Below are 21,232 nucleotides of genomic sequence, written 5' to 3'. Positions count from 1 at the left end.
GCTGTTATTTTAGAACACCACAATAGCGTCTGTTTTATCCTCTGCACGGTGCTCTTCGCGATGTTATAATAGTGAAGAATGAGCACTTTCGCGTTTTCGGTTTGATCAGGCATTTTGTATGTCAAAATTGACATTGATGATTGACAAAAAAATGTGCATTTCACACTGTAGAAAATTAGGTGTACTCTATAATTTTGAAATTAACTGTAGTTCTTCTTTGCAGTATTGTTTGCACTTTGACCTTTTGATATTCGACACAACTTACACCACACGGAGGGAATGGACAAATAGGAAAGGGCTCAGAAAATTTGCTGAATGTCAATTATAAAAATCTGTCGTTTTGAGTAAACAAAATGCTTATTTCTTTAAATTATTAATTATTAAATTTTAAATGAATAGCTATTTGTAGATATTAGGTACTAAAATGCTGTTAAACAGAAATTTCTTTATTTTCGACATATGTATCTTACAATCTGCAGAATAAATACATCGACACTCATTAAATATATAACAGTAAATTTAAAATCCAAAAATACATGCGTATTGCATTTATATATGTATTAGGAATACAAACATAGAAGTCACAATTAACGACAAGTTTGCAGGCCTTAAAAAATAATAAAGCACGATTTAAGGCATTCAGTGTTTTCTGAGAAAAATGATGTGTTCGTATTTCAAAATATTACTTAAAACTATAAACTACATCATAACGTATAAAAAACGACATGGTTTCATCACAGATGAAAAATAAGCATCAGTAACTTTGCCTAATTACACAATTATGGCAAAACAACTTAATGATAACAAATCCATTTGAAACTAAATCACGTCAAAAATATTTATCTATTGAAAATTATATTGTTTTTGTCCGTGGTGATATGAAGAGGCTGGGCAGTAAATAGTAAACTAAAATTTTAATAAATACAGGGTCATTACATTATAAATGATTGTCCCATCGCAGTAGGCGTTGGTGACCTAGTTGAATGTAGGGCAAGCCTCATAACATGAGTGAGACTAGTATAGCTGATAGGTGGTAGTGGAAATCTGTCTATAGTCCCATTCAAGAAAGGTCGCAAGTGCGTCACCGATCATATTCGTACGAATTCAGCAATTTCCAGATACCTACGTTTCAAAGATCTTTTCTTTCAACATAAGCATAAACGGTTCACCGTATGTAGTAACTTAATCATAAATTGATGACGCAGTTGCGTTCTTTCCTGAATCGGACTATACTAGTTTGTATAACGTTGCGAGGCTGGCGACACATCAAAAATTTGTGTGGGCTTTCAGCGCCAACTGCGATGGGACAATCAATTATAACGATCGTGTATATATATACAGTACATAGAGCTAGTTTACTCACTGATAAAATAAACTCCTGGTCTAACATAAAATCTTGAATAAAATATGTATTTATTTTGACTACAATAAAAATTTCTCCGTAGTGTACATAGGTACCTCAAATCTGGTACCAAAGTAAAAATAAAACTGCAGCAACAAAGAAATGGAATGATTAAGATATCGTGACATAACTAACTGGTTCATTTGATAGTATGTAGTCGAGTGTTATTTTGAAAATAGAATCTAAACAAAATAAAATAAAACATTACATTTTATTAAAAGGAAACATTACTAGAGCGCAAATCGTTTATCTTTGAACTTGAGTAATATTTTTCAAGAATATCGCTTCATTAAAGTCAATTAATCTTGGCGATAATACAGCTGAATTACAAAATTTCTGTAACAAACTGGTAATTGTTGAGGTTATGGTCGTTCGGTACCTATTATGTTATAACGAACTGAAAACTTGCCGTTTCGAAAGTACATTAATAATCAAGATTCAAGACGTAGCCAGTAATGTATGCACAGGCGTAGAGCCAGTCAAAGACCCTTACTTCCTGTGAACCCATTTGACAGCAGTCGGGAGTCCGTTGAATGGCGTGGTTCACTGTTCAACAACCATTCTTTGATATACATACTGCACGTCTACATTAGTTGAAAAACAATTACCGGTACTAATTAATTGCATTAGTATTCTAGACATTTCCACATTGCAAAAAGCAGTGGCATGGGAGAACTCAACTGGAAAATTTCAAAGATTAGGTACATTATTTAATTTATTCCTTTAAGAGAACGAGATGCATGAAAAATGTATTTTATTTGAACACATACGTTCTAGTTAATTATGATCAAATGGACTACGCATTTAATTAAACGAAATGACTTGTTTGTAACAATAATTTTTAAATGGTAAACAGTTAAATAAATGAATATTTATGCGCAAGTTGGGCAGGTATTAATGATCCGCACAATAAACTTTAAACAGTGAATTAGAAAGTGTGCAGAATTTCAAGTAAGAGTGGTCATTTTTCGGTGTTTCAAACGGAGCGTTATCACAAACTGTTTAAATTAAATAAAAAATCTCTACAAACTAAAAATCACAAGTCTTAAAACAATAGAACTTTTAAGAAAGTTACAATACACAAATCACAAACAGCTTAAGCTGATAAGGGGTACATTACTCAGTATAGGTATACTTATATTATTTTATAAATAAAGTGTTCCCCGGCGTTGACTTGGGCCGTTAATCGCATACTTGGAATGTTTCTTATAAACTATGGCTGCGGGTTCAATTTTCTTCGGTTTTTCCATCACTGGCATTGAGATATCTGGGTGTTCTCTAATTTCCCACACTAAATTCGTCAAGCTTCTCGGTCTGGACAACTTTCTAGACCTCTTCTCCGGTTGTTTGGCGACCCCTCCGGAATCCCCCGACGCTCGACCTCCCGAATTGCTCGAGTCCAGAGTGCCGTCCAGTTCCATCGCTTGTTGCAAATTATTTAAAGATTTGTACCTAATGTTGAACAGCGGCGAACCCGATTTCGAAATGGGACTAGGTGGAGTTTCCTTCATGGGCGAGGCGCTCTTCTGGCGAAGCAGCCTGCTGCGTTGAGATTGACCATTTTTGACGTACAGCTTCGGCAGCCCTGGCGGCGTCTTTTCCACGTGCGCGTAATTCTTGGCGGTGGCGTCGCGTATTGTCGACGAGGCCGCTTTGCGATTCCTCTTCTCCGCTTGGAGCTTCTTCGTCGGTATGGTTTCGATAGGCGGCGGTTCCGGTTTCGTGAGGTCAGAGACGGGATGCGAGGGCGTGGAGCTGTGCGAAGTCAGGGACGGCGAAGGGTCGGTGAAGGGCGATCGGATGTTCTTGGGCAGCGGAGCGAATCCACGCACGTAATCGTATATCTGGTCGATCTCGTCGTAATCCTTCGAGTGGATGGGTATTCGATTCTCGTCTCTGCGTTGATGGGAGTGCTTCGTGCGATGATTTGCCGAATCCGACGAAGCGCTTCGACGTAGTAAATAACCATTCTTGGATTCCGCGGGCTGGGCCGGCGATTGTTTCTTTGAGTCGCCCAATTTGCCATCTAGGACTTGGATTCGGTCTGCTACGTCGCTAACTAATTTGGTGCATTTCTCCACCAATCTGGTGAATTCCGTCATGGTTCTCAGTTGCTCTTCGTTTCTTGTCCGCAGCAGTTTTAGGGGCGCAGCCAAGGGCAAGGCGGTCACGCTTTGCGACTCCTTCTGCAGGGGCAACGCGAATACGTGCTCTTCTTCGAAAACCGATAATAATCTAAGCTCTGGCACAAAATGACTTGGACTTTTCAGGCCCCGGGGTGCGGTGCCGTGGACTAATCTAACTGTTAAAGGCAATCGCTTGCTTAGGAGATTTTTTGCGGTGTGGACTCCGCTTATATTGTCTTCTCGCGCCAACGCAGAAAATTTACCTCTTTGTTCTAAGCCCAAGAGTATGGTGTCGCCTCTGCTATCGAGGCATTTCAGGTACCGACCTTTGGAACCAGCTAGCACAATTTCACCGGCGGGGACTAGTATTTCACCTGCAGGAATAGTTCTAGCGCCTTCTGGTACGATGGCACCTTCCGAATCAGTCTTAGCTTGCACCCCCCGGATGGTCTCTCGAACCAGACACCCTTCTTCTGGTCTTCGCCGCGATAGTTCTGTCACGCTCTCTATACACCGCACGGCCCTGCCTTCTTCGCTGAGCAACTCGAAATATCCGGTGTACGTATCCGGAATTACTAATCGAGGACCGACGCACACCAACCTTCGACCTTCTTTAATTTTTACCGCTTGCGCCACGATCTTCTGTCTCTTTCCCGCTGATACCAAGAGCGCCGTCGACTGCAAACCGGGGCTGGGCAACGTGGGCACTCCCAGTCCTCCATACTGTCCTTTGATTATTTTCACTACGGCTGGCAACTGATATTTCGAAACGAATTCACGAAGATAACTGCCTTCGTCTGCCCATCGTGCCGCTGCAACTGTGATTTGACCATCGGTAGCGGCCATTCTAGTACCACTCGATCCTCATCTCTGCAACAACCAAAAACTGACAATTAGAACCCAGCCGTTTACTTAGAAGCGCAATCGAAAGTTGCGTTTGTTTGACGATCAAGACGGACCATCTTAGATATGAAGAGAGAAAAAGTAAGTTAGTGGACGCAGGAAATAGCGTAGAAAATTTCAAGGACATCGAGACAACTCTTGGAGTCTTCTTTAATAATAACAAATAGCTTTGTATGCGCTTTATTATGTGGGTTGTCTCTGAACAGGATCGAAAGCAGAAATTCAATAAAAAACAAATCTGTCGAGTTGACGTGGTCGTATTTAGATCACAGAAGTTTATACCATCGGTGCGAAATTCTTTATAAATTTTCACTTATAATCTCATCAGAGCACAGAGCATTAATTCCAACAACGTCCTAATTTGAAATTAATACGACGTCGTTGGAACGCACTCAAAACAATGTCCAAATGCAGATTCGGTAAGAAAATCGTAACGACATAAACCCTGAATAGAAGTAATCCATTTTTCAATTGTGTAATTTAATAAAATTTGACATCTTTGACAGCAAAAAACTTCCACTTATTAATCACATATTTATTATTAATTTTTCTATTGGTCATTAATGAGTGTCGTACGATTTTCAGTTGTAATGTTATGCCGATTATTTTTGTGGTGGTGTTACGAATATCAACGGCGCTGGGATATGAATTTGACGAGTGCGTTAGTTAGCAGGAGTCGAATTCGAAAGGACTACTTAATGAATCAAATTCCTTAAATTTCTTTCAGTTTTTCAAATTGTACACTTCAATTTGTTAGAAAATAATATTTTTGTGTTCGTTTTTCGCTGCAAAAAAATTTTTAATGAAGATTTTCAATTGTTTAAAATATTCACTTCGATTACGAGTACAATAGTCGCTGATATTTGTACTAGTCCAATATCCGCTGCAATTCTTTTGTAACCATGGAAATCACTAAAATTAAGTTTGTTTCATTGGTTGATGAACATGAAGTGACAGATGAATTAAATAGTCATATACAGGTGTTTTCGAAGTTGAGGCGTTCCTTTTAACATGTGATAGTATCCGTTGTTCTAAAGAGTTTTAGCCAAAATCACCTTAGTAAAATGTGTACGGCAATGAAGATACAATAAGTTAATTTTTTTGAAATTTTTGAAACCGGTCCTGTTCAAATTTGCGCTGATTTGTTAGAAATTAGAATTGACAAAAAAAAAGATCAAATGAGCATGGACGTTAATCAAAAATACTGTCAGAGTTGTCATCTAATTAGTCGGAATAGCTTTATCATTACGAAAATAATGAGCTCACAGATATGTTGCTAATGTATGCGCAATGTTAATAATGTACAGCGTGATCAACAATGACTGAGTCTGTTGGCAATGAAACAATTGAAAAATATTGGTGTTTTTCTGTTTCGTAATTGGCACTGACCGGATGTTTTAACTTGACACGAAAACTAGGTTATGTCGGGTATGTTTATGCTATTACAAAAATGACCCTTTGATGGTAAACGTCAAATTCGTCTGTCAACGCTGTCAAACCTGACAACCGGAAATACGTTTAGATTACAGTGATACCAAAATCATTCAAATTTTCATTGTTACCAACAGATTCAGTCATTCTTGATCACGTTGTATATGGGCAATGGTATCAGACAAAAAAATCAATTATTGCAAAAATGATAGTACAATGTAAACAAAGATATACTCGTACATCATTACCTTGCAGTGTTGCCTTAGTGAATTTAAGATAATCTTTACGATTTCCTAAACTTCTAAATTCTCTATTATGCAGAATCGGATATTGATAGTGAGTGATCTTGTACTTTGTGATAATATGTACTATTAGAGGTAGCTGTCATGACAATTTAATACATATATGTATTTCGAAATAATTGATCTGTTAAGTGCCAGTTTCAAAGACCGCCAAATCAGCAAATAAGTCCAATCGAATTTTTTTCACATTTTTCTGACGTTTACTGTAATCTCTTCTACAAAATAGTGCACCGTTAGTACGCCATTTTTGGGACACCTGTATATTCATTTTCTAAACGCATGAGAGATGACCATGATTTTTTGACACACTTCACGCAGTATAGTAAATTTGACATTATAAACTGTCATCAACTGTCAGGTATCAAGTAAAAATTTTCTTCAACACGATGCCGAAAGTTGTGTCTCAAGAAACAAAATGCAGCATCTTGAAATGCTATATAAATAAACACATGAAGCAAAATAGGCCTGATTTGAGCTTTGATGATCTGGTAACAAGGTTAACAAATATCTTTAACATAACACAGCCTTGATAAATAAATTAGTAATTTTGTCTGTAGATTGGACGTCGTCTAATTACGATGTTATTACAGAAAAACCAGGAAGTCAGCAAGAAAGGATAATGCCGAAAAGTTAAGTTTAGTTTAAAATAATGCTCCTAAAATCAAAGAGAAGTAAGACTTCTTTATAATTACATACATGATTTTTCAGAAAATTAAAACATTTTATTTTATGAAGTTCGAATCTATTTTATTGTTTGTGCTTTGACACTGACGTTTTTACTTCCAAATGACATTTTATACTGTCATAGTTTATACAGAGTTAATACTCTAACAAAGTCATGGCTGACCTTCATGCATTTAGAAAATGAATATATTATAGGTACTGTTCGTCGCCTTAGTGCCCTTTGGCCAACATAAATCGTTACCTTTGATTTTATATTATATAAAATCAAAGTCGTTACTATCTATAAGTTTCTAAAGTTTTCTTGTTAAATCTAGGGTCAGTTTACAGAAGCGAAATTAAGCTAATCGTAATCAAATGACAGATTAACTGAACACGTGATCAGATTGAACCAATCGAAGTTTCGGATTCATGAGTTAATCGCACATTAAAATTTAATTCGAATTAAATATTTAATTCTCTTTCTATAAACTGGACCCTAATTTATTATTTTAACAGCAGAAAATGCGACAAGTAAACGGTCTACTTTCTAAAAATAGATAGACATGTCTATAGTCCATACAGTTGGCTTCAAAAAAAAACGGGAAATGAAATTTGACCTAATGTGAATTGGAATTTTAATTTGTCAATTTGTGTCTGTTTGACAGTAGTATTTGTATTTGCATAACTGACATTTCTGACACATAAGTGTAGTTTTTTAACCTAAATTCTAAAAGACCGTTTCAAACTATAAAAATTTAATACAATTTGACAGAACTTTTTCTGACAGTTCCCGTTTTTTTTGAAGCCAACCGTACCTACATTTTGATTTAAAAAATGTGCTAATTAAAAGAGTAAAATAATTCATTCCTGTACATGTTACAGTTAAAATGACACAAGTCCAACCTCGTATTGTTTGTATTTCTAACAGGACGTTTGTAAGTCTAATGGCTAGTTTATAGAAAGAGAATTAAATATTTCATTCGAATTAAATTTTAATGCGCGATTAACCCATGAATCCGCAACTTCGATTGGTTCAATCTGGTCACGTGTTCAATGAATCTCGCATTTGATTATGATTAACTTAATTTCGCTTCTGTAAACTGGCCCTTAGTTTAAGAATTGATTCAGGATTGTCGTAAATGTTTCTACAATTCTACCGCCGTAGTTGGTTGTGATTTACAAGTCGCAAAACGTAGCTTGATACTTGGGAAATGGATGCGCAGTGAAATTGTGTGACATAGTGGGGAGAGACCAACTGGAAACGAAGCCGTGGGAGGATTTTCGGTCTTTCTTGCAAGTCGGATTTCTCATTCTAAGTGCGCATTTCAAGTATCAAGCTATGTTTTGCGACTTGTACATGTCTAGGTCGTATAATTTTGTCGCCTTTCCTCGTTTTGTAAATTTGACATTTGACAGCACTTGTCACTTTGCACTTTTCATTGTTTATACGGGGTCATTATAAATAATTGTCTCAACGCAGTAGTGCCGCAAGCTTTATAACATGAGTGAGACTAGCATCGCCGATAGATAGCGCTGCTGGCGGTAATGTAAATTTGTCTACTAGTTTGTGTAACGTTGCGAAGCTAGGGGCACATCCCAAATTTGTGTGGGTTTTCAACGCCAACTGCGATGGGACAATCATTTATAATGACCCTGTACATTGTCCAGCAAGAGATTGGGAGATTTTAAATTGTATTAAATGAACCCAACACTACAAAATGCACTAGAATATACATTAATTAGAGCATAATTTCAGGGCAAAAATGTTACTGCTTGAAGGATATATTTCAGATTTTACGTGCCCTAGGTACGGGGATGGGACGTTTCGCCGCAGCCGTTTCGCCGCGGCCGATTCACCGCGGCCGTTTCGCCGCCAGCCCTTTCGCCACGGGGACGTTTCGCCGCGGCCGTTTCGCCGCCATTTGAATCTCATCACAGCTGTCATGATAGATTCAATATTTACAGAGTATGCAACCCACATTTCTAGAAACTTGAATTTTATTTTAGACCACTAGAGTGTATACCGGTCATTTAATTTATACATATACAGGGTGTCCCAAAAAGGGCGTACTAACGGTGCACTACGGTGTAGAAGAGACTACCGTAAACGTCAGAAAAATGTTTAAAAAATTCTATTGGACTTAATTGCTGATTTGGCGGTCCTTGAAAGTGGCACTTAACAGGAAAATTATTTTGAAATATATGTATTAAATTGTCATGACAGCTACCTCTAGTCGTACATATTATCACAAAGTACAAGATTACTCACTACCAATATCTAATCCTGCACAATAGTGAATTTAGAAGCTATGGAAATCGAAAAAAATATTTTAAATCCACTACGGTAACATTGCAAGGTAATGATGTACGATTACATCTTTGTTTACATTGTATTACCGTTATTAATAAAAATAATAATAATTTATTTTTTTGTCTAAAAAATTTTTTCCATATTTTTTTCGTGTACATTTAAACATCCTAGATACGGTAGTAAATAGTTAGTACGCCATTTTTGGGACACCCTGTAAGTATTATATTTAACTGCGAACATTGCCCATACTTAGTCCTTACGTTTAGTTAAAAAAAAACACAGGTCAATGAATGTATGTAATCGAGTAACAATGTTACATCAAAATATCTACTTGACATTAAAAAAAAAATCTCAAGTTTGAATTATTACTGTGATAAAATAAATTTTAAAATATACAGGGTGTCCCAAAAATGGCGTACAAACTACTTACTACCTTATCGAGGATGCTTAAATGTACATGAAAAAAATATGGAAAAAATGTTTCCGACAAAAAAATCTATTATTTTTATTATTATTATTAACGATAATACAATGTAAACAATGATATAATACATTCATTTTTGTTTTAGACCAGAGTAGGCTATTTTAATTTTTTTAAATGTTGGTATCGGGGCTATGTCAAAATAACAAAATCAAAATTGTTTGAACTGCCAGTGTCAAATTTGACATTAAGGTAAATTAGTTTTAAATTTGTGCAATATTTACATTTATCACTAAATACACACATTATTGAGTCCTCGAAACTATGTAGTTAATTGGAAAATGATAATGCTTGGCTACATGGGCATGAATTTTGACAAGAAAGTGTAACCTCAAATATTATACATGATGTATATTGTCGGGGCGTAGAGCCACCCCCCTCCTTTCAGAACCGAGAACCACCCCTGCGTGGGTGAAGAGAGAGATTTGAGACGACAGTACCGAGATGGACTCAGGGTAGAACAGTCAGAGTCACAAGTCAGAAGTCATTCTTACCCAACATCTCGAGTACGGTCGTACGGTCCAAAGAATTGTATAAATGTAAATAAAGGTTTTACACAAAGCGATACGGTGTGTCAGTTCACGCGCGCCTACAGTCAAACCAGTGAAGCCTCCATTAGGCTGAGCAAACCCAGGAGCCCCATTTGGTTCCGAGCAATTCCTGGAGCCCCCATTAGGCCCCAAACATATATTGTCATTCAGCCACAGTCTTACCATACAACTCGCCAAATTTCCTTAGCCTACTCTGGTCTAAAACAAAAGTGAATGCACTGTATATTCATACATCATTACCTTGCAATGTTACCGTAGAGGATTTAAAATAATTATTTCGATTTTCAAAACTTCAAAATTCTCTATTATGCAGGATTAGATATTGATAGTGAGTGATCTTGTACTTTGTGATAATATGTACGATTAGACGTAGCTGTCATGAAAATTTCATACATATATTTTAAAATAATTGACCTGTTAAGTGCCACATTCAAAGACCGTCAGATCAGAAAATAAGTCCAATAGAATTTTTTTAACATTTTTCTGGCGTTTACGGTAATCTCTTCTACACCGTAGTGCACCGTTAGTACGCCATTTTTGGGACACCTGTATTCAACAGTAATATCCCAAAAGGTTTTGCTTAGAAATAGCACGAGGGATTTTGGGTGGAAAATTTACCAGAAATATTTATTTAAGCAAAACGTTGCGACAAAAAACGTCAAAATTTAATCAGGTTATTTTCATGCAAGCGGGGTGTTCGGAATGATTATTTCCTGAATTTTATAACGAATTATTTGCAACATCTTTGACAATGATTGCAAAAAATTCCGAAGCGAGTAAATTTTGACAAATAGATATTTACCCGGCTAAATTTTGAAGTTTCAAATTTAACCGATATAAAAGCCAGAAAAACCATAGCAACTACGGCTTTTTATATGTATGAAGGAAATAATAAACGGAAAAAAAAATACACAATGCATTTATTTTATACAGAGTGTCCCAGAATTCGCGCCCATCCCTTGAAGGGGGTGTTCTGGATTAACTTCTGAGTGATAATCTGCAGAAAAAAATGTTCAGGCTCCAATGGTTTAAGAGCTAGAGGACGATTAAGTTGACCAATCAGAATGCTGTTTGAAGGGGAGTTGGTTATCAAAAGAGAGCGAGCTTTGGAAAAAATGTTACATGGAGGTGGCAAGAACCAATGGTATTGATATCGAAATTTTGAAATAATTTATTCATTCTAGGTGAACATTTCAATTTCGAGAAAAAACGATTTGTGAAAAAACTAGACGTGATAGCGCAAAACCAAAATCATTTTCGTAATCAGGGGGTCCAAATTGTTCAAAAACTGTCAATTTTATGCAAACATCGAAATCAGTGCAGACCTCTGTAATATTGTACCGTGCGATCAACAATTATTTAGATCAAAGAAGCCCCTGAGATTTTGGACGTATTTCCATAGAATGCATGGAAGTATTTTTGGTTGCATATACCTGTTAAAATTTAAAATTTTTGCCGAAAATCGATCAAACGGGCAACAGCGCTGTATGTTCTTTCTCCGTTATTGAATAACACTACGAATCTTTTATGTTCTGAAGTAAAAACCATTTTTGCGTTAAAATTTGATTCATAGTGATGGTTGTTTGATGTTTATTAGCTGAGTTAGCAAAGACACGAAAAATCTGACACTGCCAAAGTCATAGCCGCCCCTTATCTACGTAATTGTTGATCGCACCATATAACTAACGCTCACAAACTGAAAAATAAGCAATTGTTAGAAATTTGCCTTGAACACGATTTTAAACTTAAATAAAGAAAATGTGAAATGTGTTAATTACGTCATAGTTTAGTGAGATGACGTCATAGCTAAATGCAGGGTGTCCAACGTGACATTAAATATGTTGCCACCTTGTTTTATTTGAAATTATTTAACATTTGCAGTCGAAGTCGACACTGTCGCACTGTCTTGAAGGTACGTATAATGTGGTCATAATCATTAATTTCAATGGAAAGAGTGTGGCTTTCTTCAGTCATTTTATTTAATTTTTTTGTTTATACTTTTAAATTAGAAACTGTACGGACACAGCTTAACAAAATGCATTTGTGTTTTTATCCACAACCGATACATTATGAGGTCATAATTCTACTGTTTTGAGACGTCTTATGGGATTAATAAAACACTAATGTCTTATATTATAAGACACTAGTGTCTTATAAGTAATAAGACACTATAGCGCTAAAGTCAGAATAACTTTATTTAGCTCTACTTAAGATTTACATTAATATTCACATTAACAGACAAAACATTGGCGTTGTTTCCTTTTAAAAAAGAAAATATTATAGGTCTTTTTTTGTTTCATTGGCGAAGACAGATTAACTGCAATAATAGATGGAACTATAGTCTCACCAGAAGTTTCGGTGCACTTTGAAAGTTGCCTTTAAATAGAGCCATTTGTCTACGACAATGGAAGTACATACTTTTTACTGACATTGAAGAATTACGCTGATAGGCGCTCTTCAGTTATCACTGATGTTACACTTTTTTCTTTCCAATTAATAAAGTTTGGAAATTTTCGTAGGCTTCCTTCGATTTTCTCGATAATGACTCTGAAGTCGCTTTTTCAGTTTCTGCAAGTATTTCCGCTGAAATCAGAATATTCTTGCCAATATTTTCTACTTTTCAAAAATCTATGATTGAAAATTGCAAATGGGGTCGACGAAACAATCGGAAATAAATATTGTAGCAACCCTTCCATGACTTCCTGGTATAAATTAATTCATCGTAAAATGACAAACGTCATTTGAAAATGTCAAATAAAAATTTTCCAAAAAATTAAAGGAAAAACGTGATTCTTTGTACGTACCTGGTTGTGGATAAAATTTTGTATTGCATTCGTTGTCTTATTATATGCTTAATAAGACACTTATATGTACAATAAATAACTATTACGATGAGGACAAGATACACAGTTACTTACCACTAAACTGATACGTTTATTTATTTTCTTTATACCATACTGTTATTAGAATTTATCAGTACTCAATGCTTAATTAATATGATACCCATAACAGACTAGGCCGTTATTCAAAATTATCAGACCGAGGCCGTTATTTTTGCTACCGTTGCTACGGTTACGGCACAGATGACAACTAAATTTAATTTTTGAAGTAAAGAGAAATGTCAGTCTTACAAATAAATCATCGTTAAATGTTAAGTATTATTGATATAAAGAAAACTATAAAACAACTTACGGCCGATATGGATATAACAGACTCGGTTGATTATAAAATCTCGGCTCTGCCTCGATTTTACAATATCTCAACCTCGTCTGTTACATAACCCATATCGGCCTAATACCGTTATATACTATATAATAATTAATTATTTTTAACAATAACCGAATATACAGAGTGATTCATATAGTATCTTACAAACTTTAACCGGTGGTAGATTCCAACCCTTAGACACTTTTACAAAAATGTCTAGGTTCTAAGGTGAAAATTGTTGAAGATAAAGCATGTTGAAGAGTGTACTACCATCTTTTAAGAACTGCAGATAAATGAAAATATTTTACGTTGAAACAAACTGTCAGGCATTGTTGTCAAAATGAAACTAAAGCGAACTTTATAATACCAATATTTTCTCTAAAGCAACAATTGTTTGCTTCTCTTATGACATTCATGACATTTGTTATACATTGGACATTTGGACGTAAAGTGGAATAATTTAGCGAAGAATGGCATTTACTAATAGTGAAAAAACCGATATGGTAATTTTTGGCAATTTTTGATGTAAGTATGACTAAAAATTTTATTGTCAAGAGCCTTTTGAGACCGGAATCTGCCGCTGGTTAAAATATTTATGAAACTACATATATGAATCACCCTGTACATACGTATAACATGTATATCTCACTGAACTAAAATAAATACATTTTCACTTTTTTTAATGAAACTACAAAAATACGCATCTTTTAACCTAAGAAATTAGATATTAAATCTTTCGTTGAAAACCCGAAGCGACAAGGACTGAATGCACATTAGAAAGTGACAGATAAATAACCAGGTCTAATAACCAGCTTTAAAAGCTAGTTGAATGCTTTAGTTAAATGTGACGTTATAACAAGTGTTCAATTGAAATGTTCATCAAGTTGGCTTTGACTTTATTTTTTAAAAGACAACAACATCGTAAATTAAGTTGGTTAGACAAAGATAGCGATAAAGATCAAAGCCAGCTTGATGAACTTTTCAATTGAACACCATGTTAGTTATCTGTCTGGAACGCCAGAATGCTTTAACGATTAACCTTATGACCACAGTTATACGTGGTTAAACCGCCGAAATTTGCCTTAATTGTAAGTTGCTTGTGTTTACTAAAATCACGAGCTTACTTTTCAAATGAGCTTGACTGTTATAATAACTCGTCAATGCAACGATTGCAACGTCAGATTGGGGACGGCAGACAAGCCTTTTCTAACTTCGTAAAGCCACGCGCCGTGGGAAACCAGCTTTAGACTGAATTTGCTTTCCGTTACACCACTGCGATTTAGTGTTTTTTGCTACAGAACCTACATAATAGTAATTTTACATTTCTCTTTGTAAAAGAAATGTTCATTTTGTTGCATGTGCACAGATGTATAGCCTGTTTGTTCACATATTAAAAATCCAGCAACTGTTGACTTACGTTGCTCAAACAATAAATAATAATCCTGTGTAGTAATTGAAGACGATACAAGTTGACACCACACAAGCCCTTTAGATTATCGTATGATCAAAAAGTCTTTGGATCGCGGTAGGCATGAAATGTAAAAATCATCTATAGAATTATTTACTCCTACTGCCCGTAGTTTTTATGTCTACTTCAAAGTAGCCTTAATCTCTCACGGAACTCATTTAAACATAAACAAGGCGAATAAACCCAATTACCATTTTCACCACGATTTCCATAACTGCAGTATGATTTAATAATAAACATGTTATGTTCTCTTTGAAACTTTTTGAATTATAACCTGTTAACTTGAAAGTTGTCAAGTAAATGTCAAAAAATAGATACCTTGTTATTCCACGGCAACCCTGATCCAAAGACTTTTTGATCATACGATATTTCATACCGTGCAATCAACAATTATTTAGATCAAAGAAGCCCCTGAGATTTTGGACGTATGTCTTCTAGAGTATGGCATCTGGGGTCCGTAGGTACTGTTGGCCTCCCCGACCTTTTCTTATGTTCTACACTTCCAGTTTCGCGAAGCACCCTAACCGTATTTCTCAGAACATTCAAGAAATCTGCCTCTAAGAAGACAAAATTTGGAAAATTTTGCCGAAACTCGGCCAAACAGGCAACAGCGCTTTATGTTCATGATGAATCTTTTATGTTCTGAAGTAAAAACAATTTTTGCGTTAACATTTGATTACTTAGTGACAGTTGTTTGACGTTTATTAGCTAAAGTTAGCAAAGATACGAAAAATCTGACACTGTTAAAGTCATAGCTGCCCCTTATCTAAGTAATTATTGTTGATCGCACGGTGTATAATGCCGTGAACAGAGAAATTTACTTAAAAAAAATTAAAATAGCCTTAATCCAGTGTGTCGAGGAATTAAGAAATTTAACTTAACTTTTCATTTTCCCTTACATCAAAATTTAACAGCGTTGCCACGTGTAAATTGCGGTGTGAGTGAGTCTTGAGATGAACAGAGTATACGTATAGCGAAAGTCTTACTAAAGCGATTTTAAATCTTGTTATGCGGTAAATCACATGCGAACAATTATTAGGTAAAAGCGTTAACTTTGTTGGTGTTTTCATTGCTGTACCAAGAATAAAAATAAACAATTCATGTGATCTAGGTAATGAATTCGGTAGAATCGTTATGATCATTATCAAACTTTCATTGCATTGTTATTTTCTATGAAATTGTAACTTGATGCCCAGTAAAATATAGTAATAAAATGTATTGAATACTGATAAAACAGGTTGTCCATTCACGCACGGTATGACTTACTGAGAGTTTTATTTTGATGGTTTGCAAAACTGCTTCATGACTATTTTTAGATTTTTAAATTTTATATGAATGTTTGCAAAATTAACAATTTATAAGGCATGCACGATCTTTTTGGGACCGAGTTGGCTATGACCATCTAGTGTTCTTGTTGGCAGTACTTCGGTGATAACTAAATTCCCTAAAGGAAATTGACACTTTTTGTGTTAGGTTAGGTTGTTTTCAGTTTAAGGTTATATTTTCTGAATAGGTACATTGTTGCCGGATCTGTTAAATCTGGTCTGTCCTTTTTAAATTAGAAGTATTGGGTGATTCAAAATGATTGTAGATAAGTATGGCAACTATATACGAAAATGTATGGGGGTAGGATAGAGTTGACATTTCTTTGACAGTTCATAGTCCCGCAGTTTTGAAAAGTGTCAAGTCAATGTGCAATGGTATAAAAAAAACAAATGCACGCTTATGAAATGTCATACAAATGTCAACTGTACCCCACCCACACAGTTGCCACATAAATTTTCGTACATAGTTGCCATACTTAATCACAATCATTTTGAATCACCCAATAGCATCATTTAATGGAAATTTGTTGTCGTAACAAAATTATTTTGGTAATTTTGACTTTTCCTTTGACAGAAATTAAAATTATTTTTACACACTTAGGGCCGGTTGCACCGACGTGAGTTAAATTTAACTACAGATTAAAATATTCGAAAACATTGTTTTAACAATAGGTAGCTAAAGTAACCAAACCGTACTCTCGTGTCAAAAATGGATTACTCCCTAGGATTTAGGGATATTCGTTACTAGGTTGCCATAAATTTGGTTAGGTTGGAGGCTATGTGGTTTTTGGTGACAAACAAAAGATATCCCAAAAATGTAAGACGGCAAATTAATTGTAACAGTTGCAAATGACTAATTTCTCGCTAAGTGATAGATGATTTTTCGTTTCACAATCAATTTTGGTTACTGCCGGCATATTTATTTGGATTTAATCTCTCAATTCAAAGTAACCAACCTTAGGCATTCAAAATAACTTTTGAAAATTCTAGTTATACACAACATGAAAAACGTTATTTCCCTAAAAGTTCGAATTCTAGGGAGTAATCCATTTTTGACACGAGAGTCGAGGATTTTAACCTAAAGTTGACTCAAGTTGCAAAAAATCACTTTACATTTGCAACAGCTCTTTTATGGCATTAGTCATTTGAAATTACTTTAAAACTGTACTTATATGGAAAATATTGAATCGAAACTATGATTTTCTGGTCCCATTATGCCTTTATTTGGTTCAAAACTATGAAAAAAATGCTGTTGCAAATGACAAGTGGTTTTTTGCAACTTGAGTTAACTATACAGTACTTTAACTGGCGTCGGTGCAACCGGCTCTAAATAAATCATTTTTACTTTCTCACGAATATTAAAATAATAAATCTGGCAATGCGGTGGCAACAAAATGTCGAACAGACACTGACAGAAAAAAAAGCTGCATCCGTCCTGAATCAGTTAGTTCAACACGAAAAGAAAAGATCATAGCCAATTTGGTCAATAAAACTGGATTATTTTCTAGTGCTTCATTTCTTTTAAATTAAAACGATTGAACATGAGAACCGTAAACGTCAAAATGTTTACATAACCTCTAATTTACACAGCGACTCGATTAGCAGGATCAGCAATCGTAGAAAAAAAACGCCTACTTTAATTATAAATTTAAATGATCTCACGGTAGTAACATTCAGAAATATAAAAATTGTTGAACGTTTCTACGGACAAAGATCAAAGCTACCAACCATACAGATCAGAAAGTACCAAAAGTAGCTCTACCGACTTTACTTTTTATCTAGTGAACTCATAACAATGAGCTGAACTTTACGTATAAAAATGACATATTGTGTGACAATAATAACATAAGAACTTTGAATTTATCGATTAATTTACCTTAACTTGTGGCATAGCGACAAAAACAGTGTTAAATTTGACAATTATTAAAAACCCGACAGCGTGCATCGCTGTAGGGTTTTTGTTGTCAAATTTGTACGATTTGAGTCGTTGTGTGAAGGAAGTTGGATTAAGTTCATTGCAAATAAAACATCAAGTTCTAGGGGTTTCTTATATTTTGGGTTGCATATACCGAAATTTTCATCGGAAGTCTCTCGTGATTCGTGAATAACTCTGTATTTAATTAAACTGATCATGCTGTGGTTTTTTGAACGCAATTGACAGGTTATTAAAAATGCGATTTTCACAGTAAATTATGTAGGTTCCTCAAGCGCCGAATTTTGATTGGTGGAATTGGGTATGCATAAAATAATTAGAGAAAGAAAATACAGCCATCGATACCTATCCGTATTTCTTGTAGTTTTTCCAAATAACTTGGCAATCAAAATCCAGATTCCAGTCTAATTAAATTTTAATTAATCCCACAAAATTATTACCAAAATTCTACTGTTTTTAATTTTACGCTAACCGTTATCTTCCAAAAAAGGTTGCTCGTTCCGCGTTTCATGCGGTTTTATGTCAAAATTTAACCTAACTTGGCCCACATAAACTTATTTTATTAGTTCTCCTTGTAGGGAAAGATGGTTTTTAATGACTGAAACTGTTGCACACCGACACCAATTTGTACATAAAGTTGACTCAAGTTGCAAAAAACCAATTTGGATTTGCAACAGCAATTTTATGGCATTAGTCGTTTGAAATTACTTTAAAACTGTACTTATATGGGAAATATTCAATCCAAACTATGATTTTCAGGTCCTTTTGTGCCTTTATTTGGTTCAAAAATATTGAAAAAATGCTGTTGCAAATGACAAGTGGTTTTTTGCAACTTGAGTCAACGGTATAGTAGAGTGCTCGGCGCTCCAATATATGCATAAAAATGACTTCCGTGGGGGTTTTGTTGTTACAAGCTGAATTATATATAAAAGAGAAGCTTATGTACTGAGGTTTCAAAATCCCAAGGCCGTCAAAAAACGTCCTGTTCCAAAGGGCATTAAACTTAAAAAGCGAGTTAGATAGATGATCATCAAGAAGAATAAATGACAAAATTTTTGATATATTTTTCACAAAAAGTTTTGTACAGCAAATATTTTTTTTAATATTTCTAAAATGGTCCGTGATTAAAGTTAACATTAGTCTCTTACGGGAGAATAAAATCGAACAAAACTTTAAACCCCAATATCTCAGTTTCAGATGGTTGAAAATCTAATTCATTTTACACAATTTTTTCGTTTCTATCGCGACATCTCTAAAACAAAAGCTCTAATCAAAATTTTGTATTCTTTATAAAAGTTTGTATTATCTTTTGTGTTCATACTAGTATCAGTTTTATAATTTTGTGAATTATAATAAAAAAGTTATATAATTTAATGCAATGCAATGTAAATTTTCGGCGATTCGCTATAAATCGCTAGTAGGCGTCCCCACCCCGATGAACCATCTTTTATTGCACTTTTCTCCGTAGCTCCATTGCGCTTCCACACATTACAGATATTATCACCGGATATTATGTATTAATTATTACTATTATTTATGTACTCATAACAATACCAGTATATAACTAGTATACTGGGTGCCCCAAAATTCGCGGAACAACATAGTAGTACGTTGTTAACTAGTCATTAAGACATCAGGTAAAAATGTTTAAAAAAATCAATCTTCTTTTTTGTAGAAGATATGGACTTATTCGTTACTCTAAATGTGGCAACATTTAAAAACATTCCATGCATCCCAATAGTCTGCAAATATTTCATTTTTGTTGTATCCATGGAAATGAAAGGGAAAAATCAAAGCCATGTTGCCGTGCGCTATTTAAGGTAAAACGAACGTAAAATTACTATTTGGAAATGCTGGAAATAATGAAGAAAATAATTGCAAACCTGATCACAATCGTTCAGAATTATTAGGCCACTGGTTAGTAAAAGACAAATAGTCAAAATCTTTTTTAATATTTAAAATAAATGAGATCAAAGCTGCACCTTTTGAGCCTCCATATCTTCAAATCTAAGAGGTATAGAATTTTTTAATTATTTTTCTAGTTATTCTCTAACATGAGTTGACATTGCCTCATTGAGTTGTTCCGCGAATTTTGGGGCACCCAGTATTATAACAAATCTATCTTTATACAATATTTCTAATTTAACCAAGGGGTAGATAGAAACAAAATAAACTCGCGTAGAATACCAATCAATATAATATAAACATATTATAATAAATATGTATATAGCCTAGTTATGATACTGTTAAAATACATATTGAATTCTAAATGAAACGTTTAAAGTTAATAAAATTTCACTGGTCATCAGAGCTTTCTGATTCACTTTGTGGAACTGGTGGAAGTGATGCGGCTGCTGTTATTGTTATTGCATTCCTGCAGGACTTCTGGGCCATGCACTTACAAGCACCTATGCACCCTAATGTACTTTTCTTTCATGTGCACACTTTCCTTGCACAATCTGAAATTACCAGATTATTAGTAGACCTATGAATGATTAGTAAAACAATATCTTACCTTTTTTGCACCCGCAAGAAGTTAAAACTGTTAATTTCTCTGGAAGTGGAGGCAATGTTGTTAAAACAGGTAAAACTTCGCCTTTCTCGTCCATATACCAACCGAATTCTTCAATTGGAGGTAATTGTGGACAAGGAACCATGGCATTCAGCTACACTTTAGTTTGATAATGCACTCATGCAATGTGCTTAAGAGCGTCCTTCGTTGGTGGTAGCTCAGGAAATGATGTCGAAGCTGCCATGAGTCCACGCAAGGTATTAATTGACGTAATATCTGCATTTTTTGAGTACAGGTTAAGGACAAAGTCATGCATATTACCGAAAATATCGTCGGAGAAATCATTCACACCCACACTATTTAAATAGTATTTCTCCGACGATATTTTCGGTAATATGCATGACTTTGTCCTTAACCTGTACTCAAAAAATGCACATATTACGTCAATTAACACCTTGCGTGGACTCATGGCAGCTTCGACATCATTTCCTAAGCTACCACCAACGAAGGATGCTTTTAAGCAACATTGCTTAAGAGTGCATTATCAAACTAAAGTGTGGCTGAATGCCATGGTTCCTTGTCCACAATTACCTCCAATTGAAGAATTCGGTTGGTAA

The 21,232-nt window shown here is 35.0% G+C and overlaps 1 protein-coding gene across 3 annotated transcripts in view; it reads right to left on the bottom strand.

Moving 5' to 3' along the window:
* Window positions 1–430: 430 nt before the first annotated feature.
* Window positions 431–21,232, bottom strand: part of sano (serrano) — a 51,768-nt gene continuing 30,966 nt past the window's right edge. For all 3 annotated transcript variants that reach the window (XM_069037561.1, XM_069037562.1, XM_069037560.1), the window contains one exon: window positions 431–4,398. In XM_069037561.1, the coding sequence (XP_068893662.1) occupies window positions 2,548–4,374 (1,827 nt within the window). In that variant the 5' untranslated portion in view covers window positions 4,375–4,398 and the 3' untranslated portion in view covers window positions 431–2,547. The remainder of the gene's footprint in view (window positions 4,399–21,232) is intronic.

Source organism: Tenebrio molitor, chromosome 2, assembly GCF_963966145.1.
Source record: "Tenebrio molitor chromosome 2, icTenMoli1.1, whole genome shotgun sequence".
NCBI classification, from domain to species: Eukaryota; Metazoa; Arthropoda; class Insecta; order Coleoptera; family Tenebrionidae; genus Tenebrio; species Tenebrio molitor.
The sequence above is the reverse complement of the archived record's forward strand: the minus strand, read 5'-3'. Positions and strand labels throughout refer to the sequence as shown.